Source organism: Rhineura floridana, chromosome 9 (genome assembly GCF_030035675.1).
Source record: "Rhineura floridana isolate rRhiFlo1 chromosome 9, rRhiFlo1.hap2, whole genome shotgun sequence".
In the NCBI taxonomy this organism is placed as follows: Eukaryota; Metazoa; Chordata; class Lepidosauria; order Squamata; family Rhineuridae; genus Rhineura; species Rhineura floridana.
The window spans coordinates 111,218,405-111,244,584 of record NC_084488.1 but is presented as its reverse complement, the minus strand read 5'-3'; the positions used below and the strand labels follow the sequence as shown (position 1 = coordinate 111,244,584).

The 26,180-nt window shown below is 45.1% G+C and overlaps 1 protein-coding gene and 1 pseudogene across 1 annotated transcript; one reads left to right on the top strand and one right to left on the bottom strand.

Annotated features, from left to right (window-relative positions):
• Window positions 1-6,795: 6,795 nt before the first annotated feature.
• On the top strand, window positions 6,796-10,910 carry LOC133363684 (dynamin-like 120 kDa protein, mitochondrial). Its single transcript, XM_061582951.1, has 2 exons — window positions 6,796-7,650; window positions 10,743-10,910. Exons 1-2 carry the CDS (start codon window positions 6,796-6,798, stop codon window positions 10,908-10,910), a joined length of 1,023 nt encoding a protein of 340 aa, XP_061438935.1.
• A 5,754-nt stretch (window positions 10,911-16,664) lies between these two features.
• On the bottom strand, window positions 16,665-16,783 carry LOC133364610 (5S ribosomal RNA; annotated as a pseudogene).
• Window positions 16,784-26,180: the final 9,397 nt, after the last annotated feature.

The following is a 26,180-nucleotide window of genomic DNA, read 5'->3' as shown; positions in this document are numbered from 1 at the left end:
ACTCTGGTCTTCCAGGTCTAGGGGTGTAGTCATCCGGGGTTGCAGGGAGTCATAGACCCCTTACTTTTGGGGGAGCAGGGTCCCAGGAAGATCCCTATGTACGAGCCAATCGACATGAAAGGGGAGCATGTTAACCACTGAGAAAAGTCCTTTCATACTGATTGAAGCCAGTCAGAGTGAATGGAGGTGAGTCAGCCGCTGAGAAGACTCTTCTCAGTAGATAACACACAACCTCCCCTTTCATGCTGATTGGCTCCTAGGGATGTCTTTTGTAGTGGAGGACAGCAAGGAAGATGAGGGAAAGTGGAAAAGGGGGCATGGCTATGAGGGGGCATGGGGTGGCTATCATGAAGAGACCCTGCACTTCCGTTTCACCTCCTAACAGTGCTGAAGTAAGCAAACTCTAGCTGGTATCAACACTGGGAAACATTGTACAGGTTTCCCCTCTTACTTCTGCCCCCTTGTTTGGAAGCTAGTGAAATTACATTTTACATTTTTTAAATTGCACCTGATTTGGTCCTGTTCATTGTTCATTCGCACACTCATATATCTCCAGAACTGACACACTCTAAATCACATTATTGGCCATGCTCCTTTGTGAAAAATTTATTAAACCCAACTCTCGCATCTGCTATTTACTTAGGTCATACTTTTTTCCTATTGCCCGTATAAAGCATTATTCAGATTGGTGACAAAAAAGATGAGCGTAAACAAAGGCTAGAGGCCTAACCAAAGAGCTGAAGGACCTTGGTCCCTGTCAGTGGTTTTGCACTGAACGACTTTGGTGGTTTACCTCTCCTTCAGTGCACTGAATATGGCAGAGGTGGGCAAAACGTAGGCTGGGATCTACTGGTAGGTTGCTGTATGATGCAATTCCTTGCCAAGGGTTTCTGATTCCTAGTTGTTTAATGATAGGAAGACAAGACATAAGAAGATACGAAGTGCCCTGCTGGATCAGGCCAAAAGGCCCATCTAGTCCAGCATCCTGTTCTCACAGTGGCCAACCAGATGCCTCTGGGAAACCTACAAGCAGAACAGGAGCGCAACAACAGTCTCCCAACCTGCGATTCCCAGCAGCTGGTGTTCTGGGGCATCCTACCTTTGACAGTGTAGACAGAACTTAGCCACTGTGGCTAGTAGCCACTCACAGCCTTATCCTCCAATCCTCTTCTAAAGCCATCCAAGCTGGTGGTCATTACTACCTCTTGTGAGAGTGAATTCCATAGTGTTTACAATGCGCTGTGTGGTAAATAACTTTCTTTTGTCTGTCTTTCCAACGTTCAGGTTCATTGGATGGTCCTGAGTTCTAGTATTATGAGAGAGGGAGAAAAACATCTCCCTTTCACTTTCTCTATACCATGCATCATTTGATACACTTTAGCCATGCCTCCTCTTATTCACCTTTTCTCTATGGGAAGCCCTCAAGCAGGACCTCAGTGCAACGGCACTCTTCCCACTTGTGAGTTCTGGCAACTGATATTCAGAGATACTGCTTCTATCAGTGAAGACAGAACATAGTCCTCATGGGTAGTAGCTATTGATAGCTTTATACTTCATGAATTTATCCACGTTGGTGGTCGTCACTGCATCTTGTGGAAGTGAATTTTAGTTTCAACTATGTCCTATCCTAAGAAGTACTTCCTTTTGTCTGTCTATAATCTTCCAACATTCAGCTGTACTTGGTGATCTCATTGGGTTATAATATTATGAGAGAAGAAGAAAAACTTGTGACAAATGCAGGGCAGAATGGAAAATTAAGCCTTCCTAAATTTATAGCTCAGGGACTGTCTAGAATTTTTCTGTCATATCCATTTTGCTACCTAAGGCAAAGGATGAGATGGCACTCCCTGTAGTTCTACATGCCAGACTGGCAGCTGAACCTTACTTCAACTCTGGCTGCCTCTACCACACCTAGGGTTGCCAGATTCATGGCCTGAGACTGATCCTGTATCTTTAGGAGAAGAGAAAGTCAGCCAAGTGCAGGTGTTCTTGCAACACTGTAATGGTAAAAACCACAAGGTGGAATTCTGCCTTCCCCCTGCACAACTTTTAAAGATACAGAAGAGCTCTTGGAGGCATGGCTAAGTTCTGTCTACACTGTCAAATGTAGGATGCCCCAGAACACCAGCTGCTGTGAATTGCAGGTTGGGAGACTGCTGTTGCACTCCTGTTCTGCTTGCAGGTTTCCCAGAGGCATCTGGTTGGCCACTGTGAGAACAGGATGCTGGACTAGATGGGCCTTTTGGCCTGATCCAGGAGGGCACTTCGTATGTTCTTATGTCTCGTCTTCCTATCGTTAAACAACTAGGAATCAGAAACCCTTGGCAAGGAATTGCATCATACAAGTTAGACACCAAAACCGTGCCTACTGTGTGGTGCTGAGTGCGGCAAAGTAGGCCCACTTCTCTGCCTCCATCGCATTCTCAGGTAGCTCTCCAGTGGAGCTTTTCCATATTGTCAGGGGTCTGTTGACATCAACTCCAGGAAATGGAGTTTTAGACCCTTCGGAGGCCCACTGTGAATTGGTTGGAAGGCACTTTGAAGACAAAGTTGCTTGCCTCTGTAGCAATCTTGATGCCTAATCCACATCTACTGTGGTCCACAGTGAGGTGTCCACTGCAACGTCTGCTGCAACTTCAGTTTCAGTTGATGCAGCCTGATGATGTGGACAAGGTGCTTGTGACAATGCGGCCAGCAACATGTCCTCTTGACCCTTGCCTTTCTTGGCTTATTAAAGCTTGTCGAGGGGATATGACTGAGTGGATCCAAGGTGTGGTCAACACACCATTGCAGGAGGGAGTGGTTCCAGCTGCCCTGCAAGAGGCGGTGATTCGACCGCTTGTGAAAAAGCCCACCCTGGACCCATTGGTCTGCAACAATTACCGACCAGTCGCAAATACCCCCTTCTTAGGGAAGGTGATTGAGAGGGTTGTGGCACAGCAATTGCAAGTACTCTTGGATAAAATAGATGATCTTGACCCATTCTAATCTGGGTTCAGGCCTGGTTATGGGACTGAATCAGCCTTGGTTGCCCTGATGGATGACCTTTATTGGGAGAAGGACAGGGGGAGTGGTGCAAAATGTGGTGGTGAGACTGCTCACTGGGGCAGGGTATCACCAACATGTCACCCTGCTGCTGAAAGAATTATACTGGCTACCTATTAGCTACAGGCTAAGTTCAGGGTTCTGTTTTTGTGTAAAAATCCCTATACAGCTTGGTCCAGGATACCTGAAAGATTGTCTTATCCCTTATATGCCCAGTTGATCACTGTGCTCTGCAGGTGAGGGGCACCTGCAGATACCATCTTATCAGGAGGTCCATTCCGCACAACATAGGAAGCGGACCTTTAGTGTTGTGGCACCTGCGCTTTGGAATTCCCTTCTCTTAAACATTAGACAGGCGCCATCTCTGTTATTTTTTCAGCGCCTACTGGAGACCTTCCTCTTTCAACAAGTCTTTTAAGTAGAGACTTAAACCTCCAGCATGAAACAAAAAAGGCTGTCTTCACCATCATACGACATTGACCAATAAAAAGGCTTTGAAATTAATAAAAATAAATTTGACACAGATTTCTAGGATGAATAATGAGAGAAATATAATTTTCTAGGTTAGATTCTCTGTAGAAACAGTAGTAACACAGAAAAGAAGCAAAGTAAGAAGAACACCAACAAACATACAAAAATGTAATTCTCTATCTTTGGAGATGGCAGGTGTTGCCACCACTCACCATATGCTCAGAGGCACATGTTACCAAATTCTTCCAAGCTACACAGCAAGTGGATTGGACTGTGAAAGACCAACCCAAATTGTGTTTGCATTTTGACAAATTTGTAGGGCAGTACAATATCTCAGAGAGGAGGTCAGGTCTCCTGCTCCCCTGGTGCATTCACTATAGCTGCCCAATTTCCCTGCTTTTCAAAGTTTGATAGAAATAGCTGTGGGCTAGGTACATTCTTAAACCGCAAGAATTTTTGCCTATTGGTGCATTTCTCTGCTTTTTAATCCAGGAGGCAAGAAGTGGGATCCTGTGCAAGTTTGCTGACAATTGATTGATCATTTGCATGCTTACTGAGTTCAGAGGGATTTACTCCTGTGCAATCATGCTTAGGATAGGAAACCTGACCATGGGGAGGGAGGCCTGGAGTGGGCTGGGGAGGAGGAAGAAGGAAGAGGGGAGGGGAGGAAGAAGGGAGGAGGAAGGGAGAGGAGAGGAGAAGGAGAGGAAAGGCAGGTCTGATCATTTGCATGCTTATTGAGTTCCGTGGGATTTACTCCCATGCAATCATGCTTAGCATATGTAAAACTGACTGGGAGTGAGTGAGTGAAGGCTGGAGTGGGCAGGGGAGGAGGAAGAAGGAAGAGAGGAGGGGAGGAGGAAGGGAGAGGAGAGGGGAAGGATGGGAAAGGCAGGTTTGATCATTTGCATGCTTATTGGGTTCAGTGGGATTTACTTCCACGCAATCATGGCTAGGATAGGTAAAACTGACTCTGGGGGAGGAGGAGGGAAAGGGAGAGTAGAGGGAAAGAGGAAGGGGGGAGAGGGGAGCAGAAGGAGGGGGTGGGGGAAGGAGGGGATTGGAAGGGGAGGGGGAGGGATGAAAGAAGGGGAGGGAAGGGACAAAAGTGAGGTGATGGGAGGGGGCAGGAGGGGTCGGCAGGTTTGATCATTTGCATGCTTATTGAGATGAATGGGATTTATTCCCGTGCAATCGTGCTTGAAAATGGAAATGGACTGCCTTCAAGTCAATCCCGACCTATGGAGACCCTATGAATAAGGTTTTCATGGTAAGCGGTATTCAGAGGGGGTTTACCATTGCCTTCCTCTGAGGTTGAGAGGCAGTGACTGGCCCAAGGTCACTCAGTCAGCTTCATGGCTGTGTGGGGATTCGAATCCTGGTCTCCCAGGTCGTAGTCCTAGGATAGGTAAAACTGACCGTGGGGGAGGAGGAGGGGGAAGGTGGAGTGCGGAGGGGAGGGGAAGAAGGAGAAGGGGAAAGAAGGGGATTGGAAGGGAATGGGGAGGGTAAGGGAGGGGTGAAGGAAAGGGGAGGGAAGGGGCAAGAAGGAGGGGATAGGAGGGAGGAGCAGGGCAGGTTTGATCATTTGCATGCTTTTTGAGTTCAGTGGGATTTACTCCTGTGCAATTATGCTTAGGATAGGTGAAACTGACCTGGGGGAGGGGGAGAGAGGGAGGGGGAGGGGAGGAAATTGGTTGGGTGGGCACTGGGCAGAGGGGAAGCCCCTTTCCTTTCCAACAGGAAAACATTCTTAACAGTATAATTTGTTTTCAGGGTTTCCCCCACCTTTTTTATTCTACAGCAGGCACATGTAGCCTCCCTATCAAATTTAAACCAAAGCTGTCTGTGGCCACATCCACACCAGGCTTTTATTTCACTTTGGACACTCATGGCTTCTCCCAAAGAATCCTGGGAAGTGTAGTTAGTGAAGGGTGCTGTGAGTTGCTAGGAGATGTCCTGTTCCCCTCACAGAGCTTCAATCAGAGCAGCTGACTATTAAACGACTCTGGCCACTGGATCTCTGTCAGTGGAATAGGAGTCTCCTCTCAGCACCCTTCACAAACTACACTTCCCAGGATTCTTTGAGAGAAGCCAGGACTGTTTCAAAGGAAATAAAGGTCTGGTGTGCGTGTGGCCCCCTGATTAACCAAGCCAAGCAGCTGTGAGTCTGGCTTTTAGAACACTGATAGTTGGTTCTTACTGAGCATGCCCGGCATTATCATTGAGTTCAAGCCAAAATTTCTTAAATTAATTAAAAATCAGCCAGGCATTTTTATTTTTTTTTACTTTTAAACTGCAGAAGATGAAGGTCAGATTATGGGACAAGGTCAGTAATAGGATTACAGATACTCTGTGAATATGGCTGATTTTTAATGAATTTCAACAAATTATGAGAACTCTGACAGAATAAAGTCCAAAAGGGGTCTGGCTTTTCTCTCTCTCTCTTGACACTTTGAACTCTCGATTTTCTCCGACTGTTTTGTGTATCGACGTGAAAATTTAGAGGGTTGTTAAGCAAGCATTTCTGAGTTCAGGACTATAAGTTTGTAAGGTTTTGTTTTGAAATGAGCTTATGGGAAGCATTAGAATGGCATGGGGAGTATTTTCGATTTAACGTGGAATGCAAAAAATCAATGCTGACTATAGTATACAGCCACTCTTGGGGCTATATAATCCCAGTTTGTATCTGTGTTGGAATTGCTTTTTAATATGTTTTTAAACCTTCTTTTTAAAAAATAAAATAGATTTTTTAAAGCATTTAAAATATTTTTAAAGATGTTTTGTTTTAATATATTTTTAATGGTTGTTTTGTTTTAATATATTTTAAAGTTTGCTTTTTCTAATGTGTTAAAGTGTTTTTAGTGCTTTTGTTTGCCGCCCTGGGCTCCTACTGGGAGAAAGGGTGGGATATAAATATAATATAATATAATAAATAAACAAATAAAAAATAATGGCCTCAAGTTGCAGAAAGGCAGATTTTGGCTGAACACCAGAAATAAACTTCCTAACTGTTAGAGCGGTACGACAATAGAACCAATGATCTAGAGAAGAAATGGACTCTCCAACACTGGTGGCATCCAAAGGCAGTTGGACAGCCACATGTTGGGTATGCTTGAAGTTGCATTTGTGCATTGATCAGGGGGTTGGACTAGATGGCCTTATAGGACCCTTCAAACTCTACTATTCTATGATTCTGTGATTATAAATAAAAAAATGGGGTGATAAAATGACACCCACCACAAAAGTGTGCTGAACTGTGAGAGGTTTGCTTGCTTGATGCGGCTGAGGGGAGCCTGGCTGGGCCCGAGAGAGGCCGCGGAGGAGGAGGAGACCACCGGTTGGCGCTGCCGCTTCCACCTTCCCCTGCCTGGAGGCGGCGGCGGCAGAAGGAGGATGTGGCGGGCCCGGTCGGCGGCCGCCTGCATTTTCTGTCGAAATCGAGCAAATGGGACCTATGGAGCAAGAGCGAAGTCGCCACTGCAGAAACTGCATCTTGTTTCCCGAAGTATTCATCATTCCTGCAATCCTGTTTCCAAATTTCAAAGGCTGCCATTACGGATCTCAGTACAGCAGTTCTCCATTCTTAATCATTTTCCCTTACGCAACAGCAAACTCCTCCTCATAAAGTATGGATCCCAACCCCAGAGGACCTTTTGGCTAGCTAGAGTGGCTTCAAGGCTTCTAAAACTTCGCTATATTGTCTTAGGATCTGCTGTGGGTGGTGGCTACACAGCCAAAAAGACATATAACCAATGGAAAGACATGTTGCCAGATCTCAGCGAGTACAAGTGGATTGTTCCTGACTTCGTATGGGAAATTGATGAATATATTGACTTCGAAAAAATTTCAAAAGCTCTTCCTGATTCAGAAGACTTTGCTAAGCTGCTTCCTGACTTTGACAAGATTGGAGAGAGCTTCAGATCGCTGTCGGGTTTCTTCACTCCTGGTTCTTCAGGGGATACGGCATTCAGAGCTACAGACCAGGGACGTGAGAATGAGAAGCAATATAAGAAGGGTCTTCTTGGTGAGCTCATTCTGTTGCAGCAGCAAATCCAGCAGCACGAAGAGGAGGTACGCAGAGTCGCTGACCAATACAGCACAGGTTCCTCCCAACAGAAGCGAAAGTCCATGGTATGCGCAAAGCTCTCCTCCAATATCACATGTCAAATGAGTTGATTTTTCTCTTACCCGCTTTTTTCATTGTCCAATTTTCACATAGATGATTAGTTTAAACAAGCTAGCTTCGGTAGGTATGATTTGATGTTGTCTTGTTTGACCATAACCATAGTTAATGTTAACCACAGTTGGTCAGTATGGATGAGACAACGAACCACAGTTAAGGTTAGGTTTTATTATAATTGGTTGAGATTTTTTAATGCTCTAATGTAAATTGTATGTTTTTATGTTGTACGTCGCCCAGAGTGGCTGGATAACCAGCCAGATGGGCGACTAATAAATTTAATAAATAAATAAATAAAAATAAATAAACTACTCTTCTGTTCCTCTGAAAAAAGCTGAGTTGCTTCCAGACAACCAGTTCACTGAGCATTCTTCCTGGTTCATTTGCACAAAGTCTGAAAGGAGGTTATACAATGTCCATAGTTCACTGAGCATTCATTCTGATTTGCTTGCAGGGAGGCTATATGATGTCACACATCAAGCAATTGTTATCCCACACTCTTCAGTGCATTTTCCTCTCACTTTCCTAGGGCAAAAAGTCTGACTGTTTTTTGAAAGCAGTCTTGTTGCGCAAGAGCATCAAATCCATGTCAATTGCGCAACCTGCATTTGCCCTTGTACAATTGAATCCCACCCACACAATCAATGACAGTCTGGAAGCAGCCTTGGATTTTCTGTGGTTTGGAAAAAGATAGAAGAAACACAGGGAAAATACAGGATAAAAATGATTGAAGGGTGATGCTGTATGGGTGCCCTGTAAAAAGTGAATGAATGCATGGGAATTCCACACTAAATGCATACTGTGGATGCACCTTCTCTCTTCTAGAGCAGGTCTTCAGCCAGCATCTTGCTTGTTCTGTTCTAGCATTGCTTCTGATATGCTCCAGCAAATCTTAGAAGATCTGGACATCCCATGTAAACACACAGACAATAGGCTCTGCAACCACATCAGTAGGTACAGGGAAATAAGTTCGCAGAAACATCCTCAGACCCTATTTGCAAATCAGCCTCATCTTGTCCCTTCATGGTAATGGGCTTGCAATCTATGCCAGCCTCCTCCCCCTGCACCCCTGTGCCCTGATAAAGTGTACCAGTCTTCCCCCCCCCCCATGCATGGACCCTGATAAGATGTGTTGGTGGTTCAAGAGTTGGGCATCAACAGGTTTGATCTGCAGGAAGATGCAATTTAGACAGGGCCTCTGTCAGCAAAAGGCAGTACTAAATGGCTGTAAAGTATGAACAATACACGTCATTATAGTCCCACTGGAGACATCTGTGCCCTTGGGACTCTCTGGTGGCCAGTTTGATAGCACCATCTGATCTGGCCTCTGAGGACAGAAGTCATGGTCAGACAGGGAGCAAATATGCAGAGGATAAGAGATGAAGAGAACATAAGGCAATGCACATTAGGGTAGAATCTCTCTCAAGGGACTAGTTAATTTTAAGTTTCTTTGTTAACAGTTTCATCATGTATTAGTCTTTGACCTTGTGGGGCTCATCGGAGACTATCATATACATATCCTCTCCTCTTCCTTGCTCTGTGCTTTTAATTTTCTCTAAGATTAATAAAGACACTGAAGAGCTCCTGTGGCAATGAGGGTCATAGAAAAAGTAGAAGAGTTTTGTCTGTTTTACAGTCACTGATAGAGAATGATGGATGTACAAGGTGGAAACAGGTTGGCAAAGCTCAGGGACATAAGATGGAACAGGGGGCGACGGAAGGTAGATATGAAATCTACTGGATCTGGGTGGATTGCAGGAGTTTGTCAACAATTTCTGACTCCCAATTGTTTAACAATCGCAGCAAACAATTTTTTTTCATTTAAAAGCATTTATACACTGCTTAATATTTCAAAAATCTCTAAGTAGTGCATAGTGTAAAAACAACCGAACAATGAAAACAGAAAATGCAACCTAAAACCAGTAAAACATCCTCAGACCCAATCTACAGTTCAGCTCTACAATTCATCCCTAATCCATAATAAGCACACAGAAAAGCAAATAAAAGCCCTGGATTATGTTGTTGAAATGAAGAAATCTAGAGTGCTATTTCTGATACTGAAAATAAAGTCCTGGGTTCTGAATTCTTTAATTCTAAGTGTACACCTTTTGCTCCAGCTGATGGATCTTGGAGGTCTAGTAAAACAAACAAAACCAAAATAGCTCTCCCTCGCCTGACATCTCCTCACCCTTGCACTTACAGATACACATCTTGGATCCTGTTACCAAAGGGGACACAGGAAGATGCCTTATACTGAGCCAGATCACTGGTCCATCTAGCTCAGGATGATCTCCACACTGACTGGCAGCAGCTTTCCAGGATTTCCCAGATTTTCAGGCAGGAATCTTTCATGGCCTGACCTGGCGATGCCGGAGACTGAGCCTGGGACTTCTGCATGAAAAGCAGGTGCTTTAACACTGAGCTACAGCCCTTCCCCCCTTTAAAATGGCCAGCAACTGGATGGCTGTGGGGCATATTTGGTCCTTGGGTGGCCAACAACGGGCCCAACAGCCAGTACTCTATTGCTTCCTGACTATTTAGAAGCTATAAGGGAAGGTGAGGTTTGGTGCCCATACAACCCTTCTGTGGCAGTGTTGAATCCTTGCATTTCTCCCCCAGACATAGGCCTTTGATTTGCATCCCTAGATTGCCGCTGATGTGCTGGGGATGTGCAGCTGCTTCAAAGCAACCCTCCAAGGCTCTCCTCTTTCCATTTGTGCCGAGTTGCTTTCTGTTTGCCTCGGTGTGCCCTTGAAGCAAAGGCCATTGCTTTCTCCACTTCTCTGGGCATCTGGGGCATGGCTGCTCCCACCCCATATGGGCACATGAGGTGTGCCCATTGCCTGGATAGTCACATTAACAGCTCAAAGGCCTGCAAGATGTTTGAATTGGGGCTGCATAGGGCCAAGCTCCCTCTGGAGCCCCTTTCCCCAGCTCCAGTGGCATCATGTCAACAATCGGGGCTGGCTCCAGAGGGCAGCCAGGTCAGGTCCTGGCTGAGGGCCCCTGGGTCCCAAGGGGCTGCTGGGGGCCCCCTCCTTAGGGTGGGTGGGTAGCGCTGTCATGGAGAGCGAGCTCCCAGGCACCCCCTACTACTGTGCAGGCCCGTGACCCCCCCACATGCGCCACCTACCTCTTCTTTGACGTAACAGTTGGTTGTGCTGCAGGCACAAGCCTGCCATCAACCAAGATGGTGGCCGAGGTTCCATAAGGCATTGATGCCCCTGCCGCCATCTTGGTTGATGGCAGGAATGCGCGTGCGTAGCTTGCTGTTGTGGGTCTGTGCAGCAGTGGGGGGTGCCTGGGAGCTCCCTCTCTGCCATCCACGTCATGGATTGTGGAAGGGACCGCTACCCACACACCCTAAAGAGGGGCCCTTCAGGGAGTGGTAGGTGGGGTGTGCATGTGTGCAGGTGCTGAGCCCTGAGGCAAGCTGGTGCCCAAGGGCCCTGGCATGCCTGGTGCCAGCCCTGTGAACAATAATAGTTAACAAGGCCTCATGGCTGAATCCTGGGGTTTGGTCCTCTTCCTTTTCACTTCCTCGGCTACAGAATAGCCTGCGCAAGAACAGGAGTCAAATTTCAAAGATTTTCATTCTTCAAAAGCTCTGCTAATGGCAAGGCCTCTTGCTGTGGGTAGGGAGGGGCAAATCTGTCCAATGTGGTCTGCATTTTTTAAAACAAAGTTCTCAAGAAAATTCATCAACAGATTTGTGTGAATTTTTCCTAATAGACACAATTTTATAAGCACTTTTGCCTAATATACACATTTTTTGCAAACCAATTTCCCCTTGTATAATGCACTTTCGTACATTATTTTCACTAATCTATATGTGTATATTTGTATGTACTGATTGATATGTGTACTGTACAATAGTATATGCATTTTTGTACTCATAATGTGGCTGAAGAACTGCATTGCAAAATTCAGAGAAGAGTGAATTTTGAATGATGGCTGTGTTTTGGTTTCCAACTTGTTTCAGAAAGCACGAATTAACAACAACAATTCTTTATTGCTAAAAGCTATTAGCCACCGCAAAAGGTTAAAAAAAGTACAGAAGGGCATAAAGTGCACTAGCATAAAATACAAAGGTACAATAAAAACAGCCAAACAACCAGGAAATTTATATACCATAGGATCTTTCTTCTTAAAACAGCCTTAAAGTTCTATGTTAAAAATTGAACAGTGAGACAACGTCAAAACAGTTCCGAGTGTTTTACAAAGCTAGCCCTAATCTTTTTGGCTGCGAGGGCAAAAGTGGCGACCTTAGATGTTATGTAAATATCTGAACCCGCCAGAAGGATGGCTATTTGTTCAAAAGTGGGTCTGTCCTGCATGAGAAGAATTATAGGGTCTAAAATTTTAGCTCTGGGCGCCTGATAAAGGGGACATCTCAGGAGGTAATGAGCCACGTCCTCAATCTCACCCGCACAGCAAATGCAAACTCTGAGATCATAGGGGGTGTTAGCATAACGGCCCGCCAGCATTGGAGAGGGCATGGTTTGCAGACGCAGGGCTGTAAAGGACCATCTCTGCAGAGGGGCCGATAGAAAGGAGAGATATGGTTCAGCACCAAGTGTTGTTTTGAAACAGGGGTACCATACCGAAAAGGAGGTTTGGGAGGCTGAATAAAGCATCCAGCGTTGGGCATAGAATAAAATTCTTTCCTTAAGCAATCTTTTCGCCCTTAAGGAGTAGTGTGATGGAGGAATGGTTATGAAAATCCCATAGGCAGACAGTTTGGCTTTGGCTCGAAGTAACCATGAAGAATGGTAGGATGACTGAAGTTGTTCGCGTAAACACATTTTAGGCAGGCATGTGTCATCCATGCCAATGAGCCGCAGCCAATACGAAGCCAATGCCACATGGGCCAAAGATTCTAACGGGTGGAGACCGGTTTCTAGTCTCAGTAGGTTGGCAGGAGAACCACGGGTAGTGGCCAAAAGCACGAATTAGGTAAGGTCATCTTTAAATGCAAACTGAATCAAATTTCTCCCCATCATTGTGTTGATTTGCAAAGGGCAGAATCACATGAGGGTCCTTTCGCCTGTAAAACAGCAATGGGGAACCTGTTCCCCCTCCAGATGTTGATGGACTACTACAATACCTATCCTCTCTGACCATTGGGGATGCTGGCCCAACAATGACTGAGTAGCATACTCAGTGGGCATGGAACACTAACTGATTGTTGGAGGGGAGGATCAAGGAAAACTGTGTGAATGAAATGGAGTATCATGTAGGAGGATAAATGGCTTACTGACTGGAAAACTACTTCTTCACCCAGTGCCTTGTTAAACTATGGAATTCACTGCCACAAGATGTAGAGACGGCCACCTTTGGGAAGGACCAGAGCTCAGTGGTGGAGCATCTGCTTTGTATGCAGAAGAGCCCAGGTTCAATCCCAAACATCTCCAGGTAGGGCTAGGTAAAAACTCTGTCTGGAACTTTGGAGGGCTGCTGCCAGTCAGTGTAGACAATACTGGGCTAGATGGACCAATGGTCTGACTCAGTATAAGGCAGATTCTAATGTTACTAGGGTTGCCAGGTTCGGGGCCTGAGACTGATCCTGTATCTTTACGAGAAGAGAAAGTCAGCCAAGTGCAGGTGTTCTTGCAACATTGTAATGGGAAAAACCACAAGGTGGAATTCTCTCTTCCCCCTGCACAACTTTTAAAGATACAGAAGACCGCTTGGAGGCCGGGCCTGGCAACCAAGAGGTCTTCTGTATCTTTAAAAGTTGTGCAGGGGGAAGGGAGAATTCCACCTTGTGGTTTTTTCCATTACAGTATTGCAAGAACACCTGCACTTGGCTGACTTTCTCTTCTCCTAAAGATACAGGATTAGTCTCAGGCCCTGAGCTTGGCAACCCTAAATGTTACTATGGAACCTGGATGGCTTTAAAAGAGGTTGGGGCATATTCATGGAGGATGAGGCTGTCAATGGATATGAGCCATTTATTTATTTATTTATTAAATTTATACCCCGCCTTATGGCCAAAAGGCCCTCAAGGCGGCTTACAAAAACACGAATATAACACATCATAAAGCATAAATACAATAATGCAATTCTCAAAATTAAATAACAAATATTATTAAAAGAAAATAAAAAACATTTAAATGTGTCACAATAAGAGAACCAAACACTTTATAAAAAGGCCTCGATAAAAATCTTCAATTTCCCAGCAAATAAGTAGCATTTTTATTTTTAACATATAAATATACACAGTATATAAGTAGCCAAACAATAATAATAACAAACTAATGAGAACATCTCAATAAATATACAATTAAACAATCCCCACACACTTCACAACAGTGTTTAACAAAAATATGCTGTAGTCCAAATAACAGCAAAAATGAATCTCCAAAATTAAATCTTGACCCCCAAAACGACTAAAAAACAACTAACCCCAGTAGTCTATAGACATCCCGAGCAGCAGGTTCACGCACACATACGCACACACGGTCTCTGGCCCCTTCAGCAGTTGCTGCTTTTGTAGCTGGAGAGAGACAGGGCCCCACCCTTCCAGGCTAGGTGGAAATCAGCCAGAAATGCAGGGAGCAGGAATGAATGAATGGCTATGTTCTGCCTCCACTATCCAAGGCCACGTCCACACCAGCCATTTATTCATTATTATTCCACTTTAAACAGTCATGGCTTCCCGCAAAGAATCATGGGAAGGGTGCTGAGAGTTGTTAGGAGACCCCTATTCTCCTCATGGAATGACAATTTGTCAGAGTGGTTTAACAGTCATTTCCTCTTCCCAGAAACTCTGAGGATTGTAGCTCTGTGAGGGGAACAGGAGTCTTCTAACAGCTTTCAGCACCCTTCACAAACTACACTTCCCAGGATTCTTTGGGGGAATCCAGGACTGTTTAAAGTGGAATAATAGTGGAATAAACGTCTGGTGTGAATATGGTCCAAGTCTGTGTTCATCTGAATGCTAGTTGCTGGGGAGAGTGCTATCGCACTCAGGTTCTGCTTGCAGACTTTCTGTAAGGATCTGGTTGGCCACTGTGAGAACAGGATGGGCTTTTGGCCTGATCCAGCAGGACTCTTATACGCCTAACAGTGAACAGGCCAGAGCTTGGAAAAGTTACTTTTTTTGAACTACAACTCCCATCAACCCAATCCAGTGGCCATGCTGGCTGGGGCTGATGGGAGTTGTAGTTCAAAAAAGTAACTTTTCCAAGCTCTGGAACAGGCATACCCCACAATGCGACATTTCATTACTGGTCCCATTTGTACATATCTAGCATGGCCTAGATACATCCTATAGATACACTAAGGGTCAGAGGAGACATGATAGAAGTGTATAAAATTATGCATGGCATTGAGAAAACGGATAGAGAAAAGTTTTTCTCCCTCTCTCATAATACTAGAACTCGTGGACATTCAAAGAAGCTGAATGTTGGAAGATTCAGGACAGACAAAAGGAAGTACTTCTTTACTCAGCGCATAGTTAAACTATGGAATTTGCTCCCACAAGATGCAGTAATGGCCACCAGCTTGGATGGCTTTAAAACAAGATTAGACAAATTCATGGAGGACAGGGCTATCAATGGCTACTAGCCGTGATGGCTGTGCTGTGCCACCCTAGTCAGATGCAGCATGCTTCTGAAAACCGGTTGCCGGTAGCCTCAGGAGGGGAGAGTGTTCTTGTACTCGGGTCCTGCTTGCGGGCTTCCCCCGGGTACCTGGTTGGCCACTGTGAGAACAGGATGCTGGACTAGATGGGCCACTGGCCTGTTCTTATGTTCTTATGACTGGGGAGAACCTGAGTTTTAATATCCACCCAATCACAAAGTTCCACCTTGGCCTGGACATTGTGAGGGTCCTTGAGTCAGATCCCTCAACTTCAGGTGATGGAGCTGAGGATTACCAGCCAGAAGGGGAAGGGCACTCAGGGCCAGCCTCAGAAGTGCTGCTGTCAGAGGAGCTTACGTGTCCAACACCCGTCCGGACTGAGGATGTGCCACTGATGACCTTGACATTAGAGTACTCCATTGCAAATGGCCCAGTCTGACCAGAGACTCCTCTGCTCTGGTGCAGTAGATGACTCCTAGAGAGGGCTCAGCCCCTTTAATTAAAGCAGACATTTCCAGAGTGGGCAGGGCTATCTGCAGAGCTTGGAAAAGTTACTTTTTTGAACTACAACCAGCCCCAGCCAGCATGTCCACTGGATTGGGCTGATGGGAGTTGTAGTTCAAAAAAGTAACTTTTCCAAGCTCTGGCTATCTGTTAGGATGCAACAGCTGCTGCTGCTACTGTACACAGCTCAGTTTGTCTTTTGGTGAAGCAACATTAGAGTCCTGCCCTCCCCTCTGCCTGAACTACACCTCACCACAGAGCAGGACAGTCACCATTTCTCAGCTGAACCCACCTCACATGGCTGTTGTTGTGAGGATAAACAATGATAGATGCTCATGTGCACTTCCCTTAGCTTCAGTCCCAGGAGGGGCTTTTTCTGGACACCAGGGAAGGCCATAGCTCAGTGGCAGATCATCTGCTTTGCATGCAGAAGGTCCCAGGTTCCATCCAACTAGGGTGAGAGAGATCCCCAGCCTGAAACCCTGGAGAACTGCTTCCGGTCAGTGTAAACACTACTGAGCTAGGTGGACCAATGGGCTGATTCAGTGTAAGGCAGCTTCCTATGTCCCTATCTTAGCTTTCTTATCATACACCATCTAGTCTTGTAGTTGTTATATGCCTTCAAGTCGATTACAACTTATGGAACCCTATGAATCCTTTTTTGTATATATTCGTAGGGTTTTCATGGTAAGAGGTATTCAGAGGTGGTTTGCCATTGCCTTCCTCTAAGCCGGTGTTTCTCAACCGGTGTGCTTCCAGATGTTGTTGGACCACAACTCCCATCAGCCTCAGCCAGCATTGCCAATGGTCAGGAAAGATGGGAATTGTGGTCCAACAACATCTGGAGGCACACTGGTTGAGAAACACTGCTCTAAGCCTACGGCACCTGGTATTCCCAGGCGGTCTCCCATCCAAGTACTAACCAGGCCTGACTCTGCTTCGCTTCTGAGATCAGAGGAGATCGGGCGTGTTCAGGGTAGACTGGCTGTAGGTGTATCAAGTCTACTGAATACTAAATAGGAGGAGGAGGAACAGAGAGAGAAGTATCAGCTGGTCTGACTGACCTGAGATTTGCATCAGACCCATCCTTAAATTTTCCCATTTGGTCTCATCAGCTTGGGCGAATGACTAGCCAAGGTCCAATAAAGCCAAGCAGAGCGTGGCATGTAAATTACAAGCCATTGTCTTTGTGTTTTACATGCCTAATTTGTTTACCACCTCCACGGTGCATCCCAGCAAACAATTAAGCTTCTGCTGGGGTCAAAGGGTAAAGAGCTCACGGCCAAATGACTCGTCTCATAGTTCAGTATCGACCACAATTGAACTTTAGAGATCAACACTAACAAGGGTAGCACAACTGCAATGGCTTTGTTTGTTGCACACCGGTGGAAAATTAAGCTCGTCCGTGGAATTAATGCCATTAACAATTGATGGTGGATTTATCGTCAGTACGGTTTTGCAGTTGACAAATGGTAAGAAAAAGGGGAATAAATAAATTAAATAAATGTATGTGGGCTGGGGAACTGGAGAGACTAACTTCCAATTAAGTGGGATTTCAAACAGCATAGATTCTTGGGGGAACTTCAATTTTTTCCCTTTTTCTTTCCAGAGGCATTGGAAAGGTCAGGCGTCTCCACAAACTAATGCCAGCCGTCAATACTACTCATGATGTCTAATGAGCATTGCATGCAGCTTCATCAAAGCATCCTCACACAAAGAGACTAGAAAATCCTCCGGTCCAGCTTGGTCTGGAGTTTCACTGTAGGCAGCAAAGGAAAATGTCTGCGGCACAGATCTGGGCTAAAGTCTTAGTAGCGTTTTTCACAGGGCAACCACAATGAAAAAGGCCCTAAGGGAGGCCAACTCACCCATTACATTATTCATATAAAAAAGGGATTATTATTGTTCTCGTTCTTGTTACCCACCCTTCACCAGAAGGCCCCAGGATGGGATATAACAATTTAAAATTCAATATTAAAAACTTTAAACAAATTACAGTCATTGGAGTAGGGTGGGTCTTGAAAACATGTGAAAACAGTGTGTACTGTTGAGGGTGGGTTTATAGGAATGGACAGTAAGCACAGAAGAAGGACCCCGAGCGGCTGAGCCTCCCACCCCCGGGGTTTTAGCATGTATCATTAACTGAGAGGATACCTTTGAAATGTGACTACAAACTATGAATTGCCATTATTGGATTCTAGTATCATAGTTTGTTCTGTTGTTTCTGCTCTTCGTTCCCCCTCCTCCTCCCTGATTAAAGTGTAGTGGCTCTTTAATAATATAATAGTAAACGTTAATGAATCGGGCCCCCGAGGAACATAAATCCACCACTGTCTAATGGACTAGTTCTCCCCCCTCCAATGTTTTGCATTTACCTTTACCTTTCTCTGATCACTTATTTATTTACCCTATTTATATCCAAGGAGCTCAAGGTAGTGTGCATAACTCTCTCTTCTATTTTATCCTTACAACAACTCTGCAACGAAGGTTGAGCAGAGAGATAATGACTGGCCCAATGACAGCTAGCAGGCTTTATGGCTGAACTGGAGATTGGAATGTGTGTCTCCTCAGTCGTAGTTCAGACCTCTGAGCACTATACCACACTAGTCTCCTCATAACTCTCCATCTTGTGAGACCTTTATTTCCTTTTCTTTGGTTCCTGTTAGGAACGTAAGAGGCTGCCTTATGCCAAGTCAGACCATCTAGCTCAGTTTTGTCTACACTGACTGGCAGCAGCTCTCTAGGGTTTCAAACGGCGTCTTTCCCAGCCCTATCTGAAGATGCCAGGGGTTGAACCTGGGCCATTCTGCATGCAAAGCAGATTCTTTTTACCACTGAGCTGTGGACCTTACTGCTTCCTACCTCTATCCTGCAGGCTGCTTCCCTGGACTCTAGTCAGGACCAAAAGTTCACTTTGCATGTGCCCAAACCTTTGTGCATGAGCTCATGAGGCTTCCACAACCGCCTCTTCCACCTGCAGCTCCTAGCCTTGGGCTAATTTCTGGGGAGGGACCACAGCTTCATGGAAGAGCATATGCTTTGCATTCAGGTGGATGGGTGACTGCCTGGGAACTTCTCATACTCTCCCTTGGGTTCCATAATGGAAGGAAAGTGACATATAAAGGAAAGAAACCCCCCCAAATATATTTAAATTGTTCTCTTCCTTTGGGGTTTTTTTTGGGGGGGATGTGTGTGTGTTATTTTAAATGTATAGGATAACTACAATTAGCTATCCTAAAGTGCATAGTTAAATGAAGGAATTTGCTCCCACAAGAAATTGCGATGGCTACTAATTTGGATGGCTTTAAAAGAGGATTAGAAAAATTCATGGAGGATTTAGATAACTTTACAGTTGACAATGAGGACATTGAACTTGTCAAGGATTATCAATACCTTGGCACAGTCATTAACCAAAATGGAGACAATAGTCAATAGATCAGAAGAAGGCTAGGACTGGGGAGGACAGCTATGAGAGAACTAGAAAAGGTCCTCAAATGCAAAGATGTATCACTGAACACTAAAGTCAGGAGCATTCAGACCATGGTATTCCTGATCTCTATGTATGGATGTGCAAGTTGGACAGTGAAAAAAGTGGATAAGAGAAAAATCAACTCATTTGAAATGTGGTGTTGGAGGAGAGCTTTGCGCATACCATGGACTGCAAAAAAGAGAAATAATTGGGTGTTAGAACAAATTAAACCAGAACTATCACCAGAAGCTAAAATTATGAAACTGAGGTTATCATACTTTGGACACATAATGAGAAGACATGATTCACTAGAAAAGACCATAATGCTGGGAAAAACAGAAGGGAGTAGAAAAAGAGGAAGGCCAAACAAGAGATGGAATGATTCCATAAAGGAAGCCACAGACCTGAACTTACAAGATCTGAACAGGGTGGTTCATGACAGATGCTCTTGGAGGTCACTGATTCATAGGGTCTCCATAAGTTGTGGTCGACTTGGAGGCACATAACAACAAACAACAAAGGCTATCAATGGTTGCCAGCCATGATGACTATGCTCTGCCTCTTTTCTTCCCTTGATTTCAGTACACCTGCCTCTGAATGCCAGTTGCTGGGAATCGCAGGAGAGTGCTGTTGCACTTAGGTCCCACTTTGGGGCTTCCCATAGGCAGCTGGTTGGCCATTGTGAGAACAGGATGCTGGACCAGATGGGCCTTTGGTCTGATCCAGCAGGCTTTTCCTATGTTCTTATTCTATGGGCAGAATTCAACCTTGGAAAGGCAAATAATAAATGTCAAGTAAATAAGTAAGTAAGGAAGTCTCGGAATGTGCTACAGTTCAAGTAAGGTCTAAATTTATACTGGGGTAGCCAATGTGATCCCTCTAGATGTTGCTGGACTGCAAGTCCCATTATCCCTGACCCTTGGCCATGCCAGCTGGGGCTGATGGGAGCTGTAGTCCAACAGTAATAAAAGGAATGTGGTCCATGGAGTCTATTACCGACCACCCAATCAAGGAGAAGACGAGAATGTAACTTTTGAAAAGCAAATTGCCAATCTTTTGAGGAGGCATGATGTAGTAGTAATGGGAGATTTCAATTATCCCGATATCTGTTGGGAGACAAATTCTGCCAAAAACAGCCCCTCCAAGAAATTTCTGACTTGTGTTGGAGATAACTTCCTCCTACAGAAAGTGGAGGAAGCAACCAGAGGATCAGCTATCCTGGACTTGATTCTAACCAATAGAGATGATTTGGTGGATGAAGTGGCAGTTATGGGAACTCTGGGGGAAAGTGACCACACCATACTTGAATTCTTGATTTTAACAGAAGCAAAAGCTGAGAGTTGCCATATGCTCACCCTGGACTTCAGGAAAGATGATTTTAATAAACTCAGAACAATTGTAAGTACGGTTCCATGGCAAGCGACCCTAATGAGAAAAGAAGTCCAAGATGGGTGGGAGTTTCTAAAAAAGGAAATTCTAAAAGCTCAATGGCAAGCAATTCCAACAAGGAAAAAAAGGGGGAAACAACAGAAGAAGCAAATGTGGCTTCACAAAAAGCTTAGAGAGGACCTGAAAACGAAAAAGGACACATACAGGAAGTGGAAAGAAGGCCAGGTCACAAAGGAAGAATACAGGCAGGTATCACGGAATTGCCGGGATGGTGTCAGGAAGGCTAAAGCTGAGAATGAGCTGAGGCTAGCGAGGGATGCTAAAAGCAAGAAAAAAGCTTTCTTCAGGTATGTCCATAATAAAAGACAGAGGAAAGAAATGGTGGCACAGCTACTCAATGAGGAAGGCAAAATGATAACAGATGACAAAGAAAAGGCAGAAGTGCTCAATTCCTACTTTGGCTCAGTCTTCTCCCAAAAAAGGATCTGTGACCCTCCCGGGAAACATGAAGTAGAAGGGGCAGGATTGGAGCTTGAGCTTGACAGACAAATGGTCAAGGAATACCTAATCACTTTGAACGAGTTCAAATCTCCAGGGCCTGATAAACTGCATCCTAGAGTATTGAAGGAACTGGCTGAAGAACTCTCAGAACCACTGTCTTTTATCTTTGCGAAATCATGGAGGACTGGTGAAGTGCTGGATGACTGGAGGAGAGCTAATGTTGTCCCTATCTTCAAAAAAAGGAAAAAGGAGGAACCGGGGAACTACAGACCAGTCAGCCTAACATCAATCCCTGGAAAAACTCTGGAGCAGATTATAAAGCAGTCAATCTGTAAGCACCTTGAAAACAATGCAGTGATTACTAGGAGCCAACATGGATTTATGAAGAACAAATCCTGCCAAACTAATCTTATCTCATTTCTTGATTGGGTAACCTCCCTTGTAAACTGTGGGAATGCTGTGGACATAATATACCTCGACTTCAGCAAACCTTTTGACCAAGTGCTCCATGATATTCTGATTAGCAAGCTAGCTCAATGTGGGCAGGATGGAACTATCAGGAGGATCCACAGTTGGCTCCAGAATCATACTCAAAGAGTGCTTATCAATGGTTCCTTCTCAAACTGGGCAGAAGTAACAAGTGGGGTACCACAGGGCTCTGTCCTGGGCCCAGTGCTCTTCAACATTTTTATTAATGACTTGGATGAGGTACAGAGCATGCTTATCAAATTTGCAGATGATACAAAATTGGGGGGCATAGCTAATACCGTGGAAGACAGAAAGAAAATTCAAAGGGACCTTGATAGGCTGGAGCATTGGGCTGAAGACAACAGAATGAAATTCAACAGGGATAAATGCAAAGTTCTACACTTAGGAAAAAGAAACCAAATGCACAGTTATAAGATGGGGGATACTTGGCTCAGCAATACGACATGTGAGAAGGATCTTGGAATTGTCATTGATCACAAGCTGAATATGAGCCAACAGTGTGATGTGGCTGCAAAAAAGGCAAATGCTATATTAGGCTGCATTAACAGAAGTATAGTTTCCAAATCGCATGAAGTATTAGTTCCCTTCTATTCAGCACTGGTTAGGCCTCATCTTGAATACTGCATCCAGTTCTGGTCTCCGCACTTCAAGAAGGATGCAGACAAACTGGAACAGGTTCAGAAGAGGGCAACAAGGATGATCAGGGGACTGGAAACCAAGCCCTATGAGGAGAGACTGAAAGAAATGGGCATGTTCAGCCTGGAGAAGAGAAGACTAAGGGGAGATATGATAGCACTCTTCAAGTACATGAAAGGTTGTCATATAGAGGAGGGCCGGGATCTCTTCTCCATCGTCCCAGAGTGGAGGACATGGAATAATGGGCTCAAGTTGCAGGAAGCCAGATTTCGACTGGACATTAGGAAAAACTTCCTAACTGTTAGAGCCATATGACAATGAAATCAATTACCTAGAGAGGTAGTGGGCTCTCCGACACTGGAGGCATTCAAGAGGCAGCTGGACAGCCATCTGTCGGGAATGCTTTGATTTGGATTCCTGCATTGAGCAGGGGGTTGGACTTGATGGCCTTACAGACCCTTTCCAACTCTACTATTTTATGATTCTATGAACATGTGGAGGACACCACATTGGCTACCCCTGATTTAAACAAGCAAGCAAGCAAGCAAGCAAGCAAAAAAGGCATGTTGCAAACCCACGGTAGATTTTGGCCTGCAGCCAATGAAGGAACACCATCAGTAAGTGAGGAAAACGCCTCAATTAACAAGGGCCATTTTAAATCTCCCCTCTTTTCATTCCAAAGAAATTGATGTTATTCAGTGAACAATTCAGTGAGTATTATTATGGCATTTCTGATTAGCTTTGTTAAGCACATGTCTAGCACTGCAATGTATGAAGCACTTCAGGGCCACCGGTTTTAATTGCTGCTTGGCAATAATGACCCATAAAAGACAAGCAGAAAGCCAGTTCTTTATTTCGCATCTTGAATCACATTTTTTTGCAAGAAATTTCTCTGCTTATAGAAGGTGACAATAAAAGAGTTATTTTTTTTATTAGCTTTAGATTGATTGGGTCTTTTAAAACAACAACAACATACAAGCAGATACAATCGCCAAATAGTTCTCTAGATGAAACTTTAAATAAAGAATTGCTTTCTGAATATATTGTTGCGAGCCTCCCCAATCTCTGAGTGGTGAGATTTCAGGAGTCCCTGCTCTCATCCAGGGTTTGGTTTCCTTGGGAAGAAGGTCAGCGGACACTGTGGTGTCTTTATGAAATATGGTTTATTTATTTACACACATTCCAACCTGAGCTTAGGATGGAGGGGTTCAAGGCATCAGCAATCCAATATCCAGCTTTTCCATCTGGGTTGCAGGAGGCATCCTAAAGCCATGGTGCAGAGAGCCAGTCTCTCTGCCTGCCTCCAGTTCCCAGCCTTTCTCCAGACACACTCTACACAAAACTTCTGCTAGCCACCAGAAAGGGGGGGGGAAGGCTCTCCTGGAAAGTTTCGATCACAGAATGATCTTCCTGGCTCATTCCCCAGTTGCACCTAATAGGCCCATTAACTACCTGGCCACTCTATTAGCTTAACTAAAGGCATTCATCTGGCCAGCAGAGCCAGCCCCAAGGCACAGGATTCCAAATCAGAGGCTGGAAGGGGACTCACAGGGATCATCCATTCCAACCCCCAAACTCACAACAATATCATTCCTTTGTGAACAAGTATCCTGCTATGTTAGGCCAGTGCCTAGTGGGGAAGGGGCGTAGCTCAGTGGCAGGGCATCTCCTTTGTTTGCAGAAGCTTCCAGGTTCAATCCTCAGCATCTCCAAGCAGGGCTGGGAAAAACCCTCACCTGAAACTGGTGAGCCACTGCCAGCCAGAGTGGGCAATGCCCATAGGGGACAGTGTGGCAAGGCAGTGGTGCTTACCTGACCCCCTGACAGTTGAGTCACAGCTGCTTAGCAGGAGGGGGGAGGAGGCGAGGCTGCAGGGAGGTGTGTGTGGTGCAAATGAAGTACTAGAGCCAATCTGACACCCCTGCTGGTGCATTGGCACTAAAATGACCTCTCCGCGGCCTCCTTCTCTCCCTCCTGTTAAGCAGCAGCAACTCAGCTGTTGGGAGGTCAGGAAAGGGCTGCCGCTTACCATGCCTGACCACTACTGGGCAATACTGAACTAGATGGACCAATGGCCTGATTTGGTATTAGGCAGCTAATAATGAGGCAGCTAACTATGTTCAGTTAGGGACCTTGGCAAGAAACTACTCTGAAAACCTACCTTGGTTTCAGTAGTGGCTGTCCATGAGGAACATGGGCAAGGGAGTGTGTGTGTGTATGTGTTAGAGTTACGAGGTCTCTGGTTTTCGGCTGGAATCTCCGGTGTTTGGGGGCCCCCTCCAGCTCTCTGGCTAGCACCCCTTAATCTCTGGACTCTCAGCTTCAATTTTAAAAAAATTAAGTTTCTAGGTGGTCTGGTTCCCGAGATATACACCAAAACGTCAGCGGCTGCCCCTGCTACTGTTTAATCTATTTAACTGATATGACGCTGAAGTTGGTTCCTAGTTCCCAGTTCCTTATTTGCTTGAAAGTTCAAATCACTAAAAAAGAAGAAGAGTTGACAACTACAGCAACTTCAAACCAAACTTAACATGTCTCTGAACCCCAAAATATATGTTGGGGTACCCTGTATGATATATCACTGTGATCGGGGGACTCTCCCCATCAAGAATAGCAATACATTTATGCAATCAAAATCATCAGGTGTCTGATATTATCATAAATACATAATGATGTCATAAAATCATAAAAAATAAGTAACTGGGGGTGCCCACCCCAAAATCTGCCCTGGGACAGGACAAATCATATACCCCAGGAAAGGGGAGGGTGTCCTCTACGAGATGCCACTGTGTCTCACCTGGCCCAGAGCTTCTGCTGTGCACCGGGCATGCACGGGTGCATCAATGCAAAATCAAAATGGACAAAAACACATAAAAAAAAAATAAGTAACTGAGGGTACCCACCCCGAAATCTTCTCTGGGACAGCACAAATCATACACCCCATGAAAGGGGAGGGTGTCCTCTATGACATGCCACTGCATCCCGCCTGGCCCAGAGTTTCTGCTGGGCACAGGGGAAGGATGAGGGCATCTATGCAGACAGAAAGGGCAGAGAATTTTCTTACTCTTACTCATTTCTCAGACCTCTTTCTGAAGTGAAGGGTCAAATCTGTAAAGAAGTTTGGAGCAGCCACATTAAAAGATAAGGGCAGGGCATTCCAGGCAGGGGGTTGCCAACCCTGCTTGGATATGGATGTCTTTGCAGAGGATCCCTAGTCAAGCTTTACCAACAGCACAATCCAAACTATAACTACTCAGAAGTAAGTCCTGTTGAGTTCTATGGGGGCTTAGTCCCTTAGTACGTGTGTTTAGAATTGCAGCCTTCCGGGGCATCCATCTTTACTCCCGAATGCTCCCATCTAACATCTCCACAACAGTAGGCTCCTTTCTTCCTACAGTGGTCTTCTGGTGACTGGCCTGGCCTGAAGGCACTTAAACCCTTCTTGCCGAAAGCAAGTAGGCTAGATTAAATGTTCCCTACCCAGGCTCCATCTTTTAGCTAAGATTTCTAGCTTAATTTCCAGTCAGATATTTTTTTTAATTGTACACTCCAAGCAACTGTGATTGATGCTTAATGTATCATGCTTAATGATATCACTTGGGCCCGCCCCATGACATCACTTGGGCCTGCCCTGTGACATCACTCGGGCCTGCCCCTAAAATCTCAGGTTTTGGGAGGCTTCTGATCTGGCAACCCTAGTATGTGTCATTCTAAAAACACAAGTCCTAAGGCCTCTTTGGGGCACAGTTCTTTGGATCCTGGCTGATATTTTTGTTCATTAAGGAAGGCAAGGAACCAACCTGTCTGCAGAATTCAGCAGAATGTTCTGCATGCGTCCATCTGCGGCACTTAGTTTTGTCGTTTTGAAAAAATGATGTTAATGAAAAAAAAGTTAAGTAGAAGCCT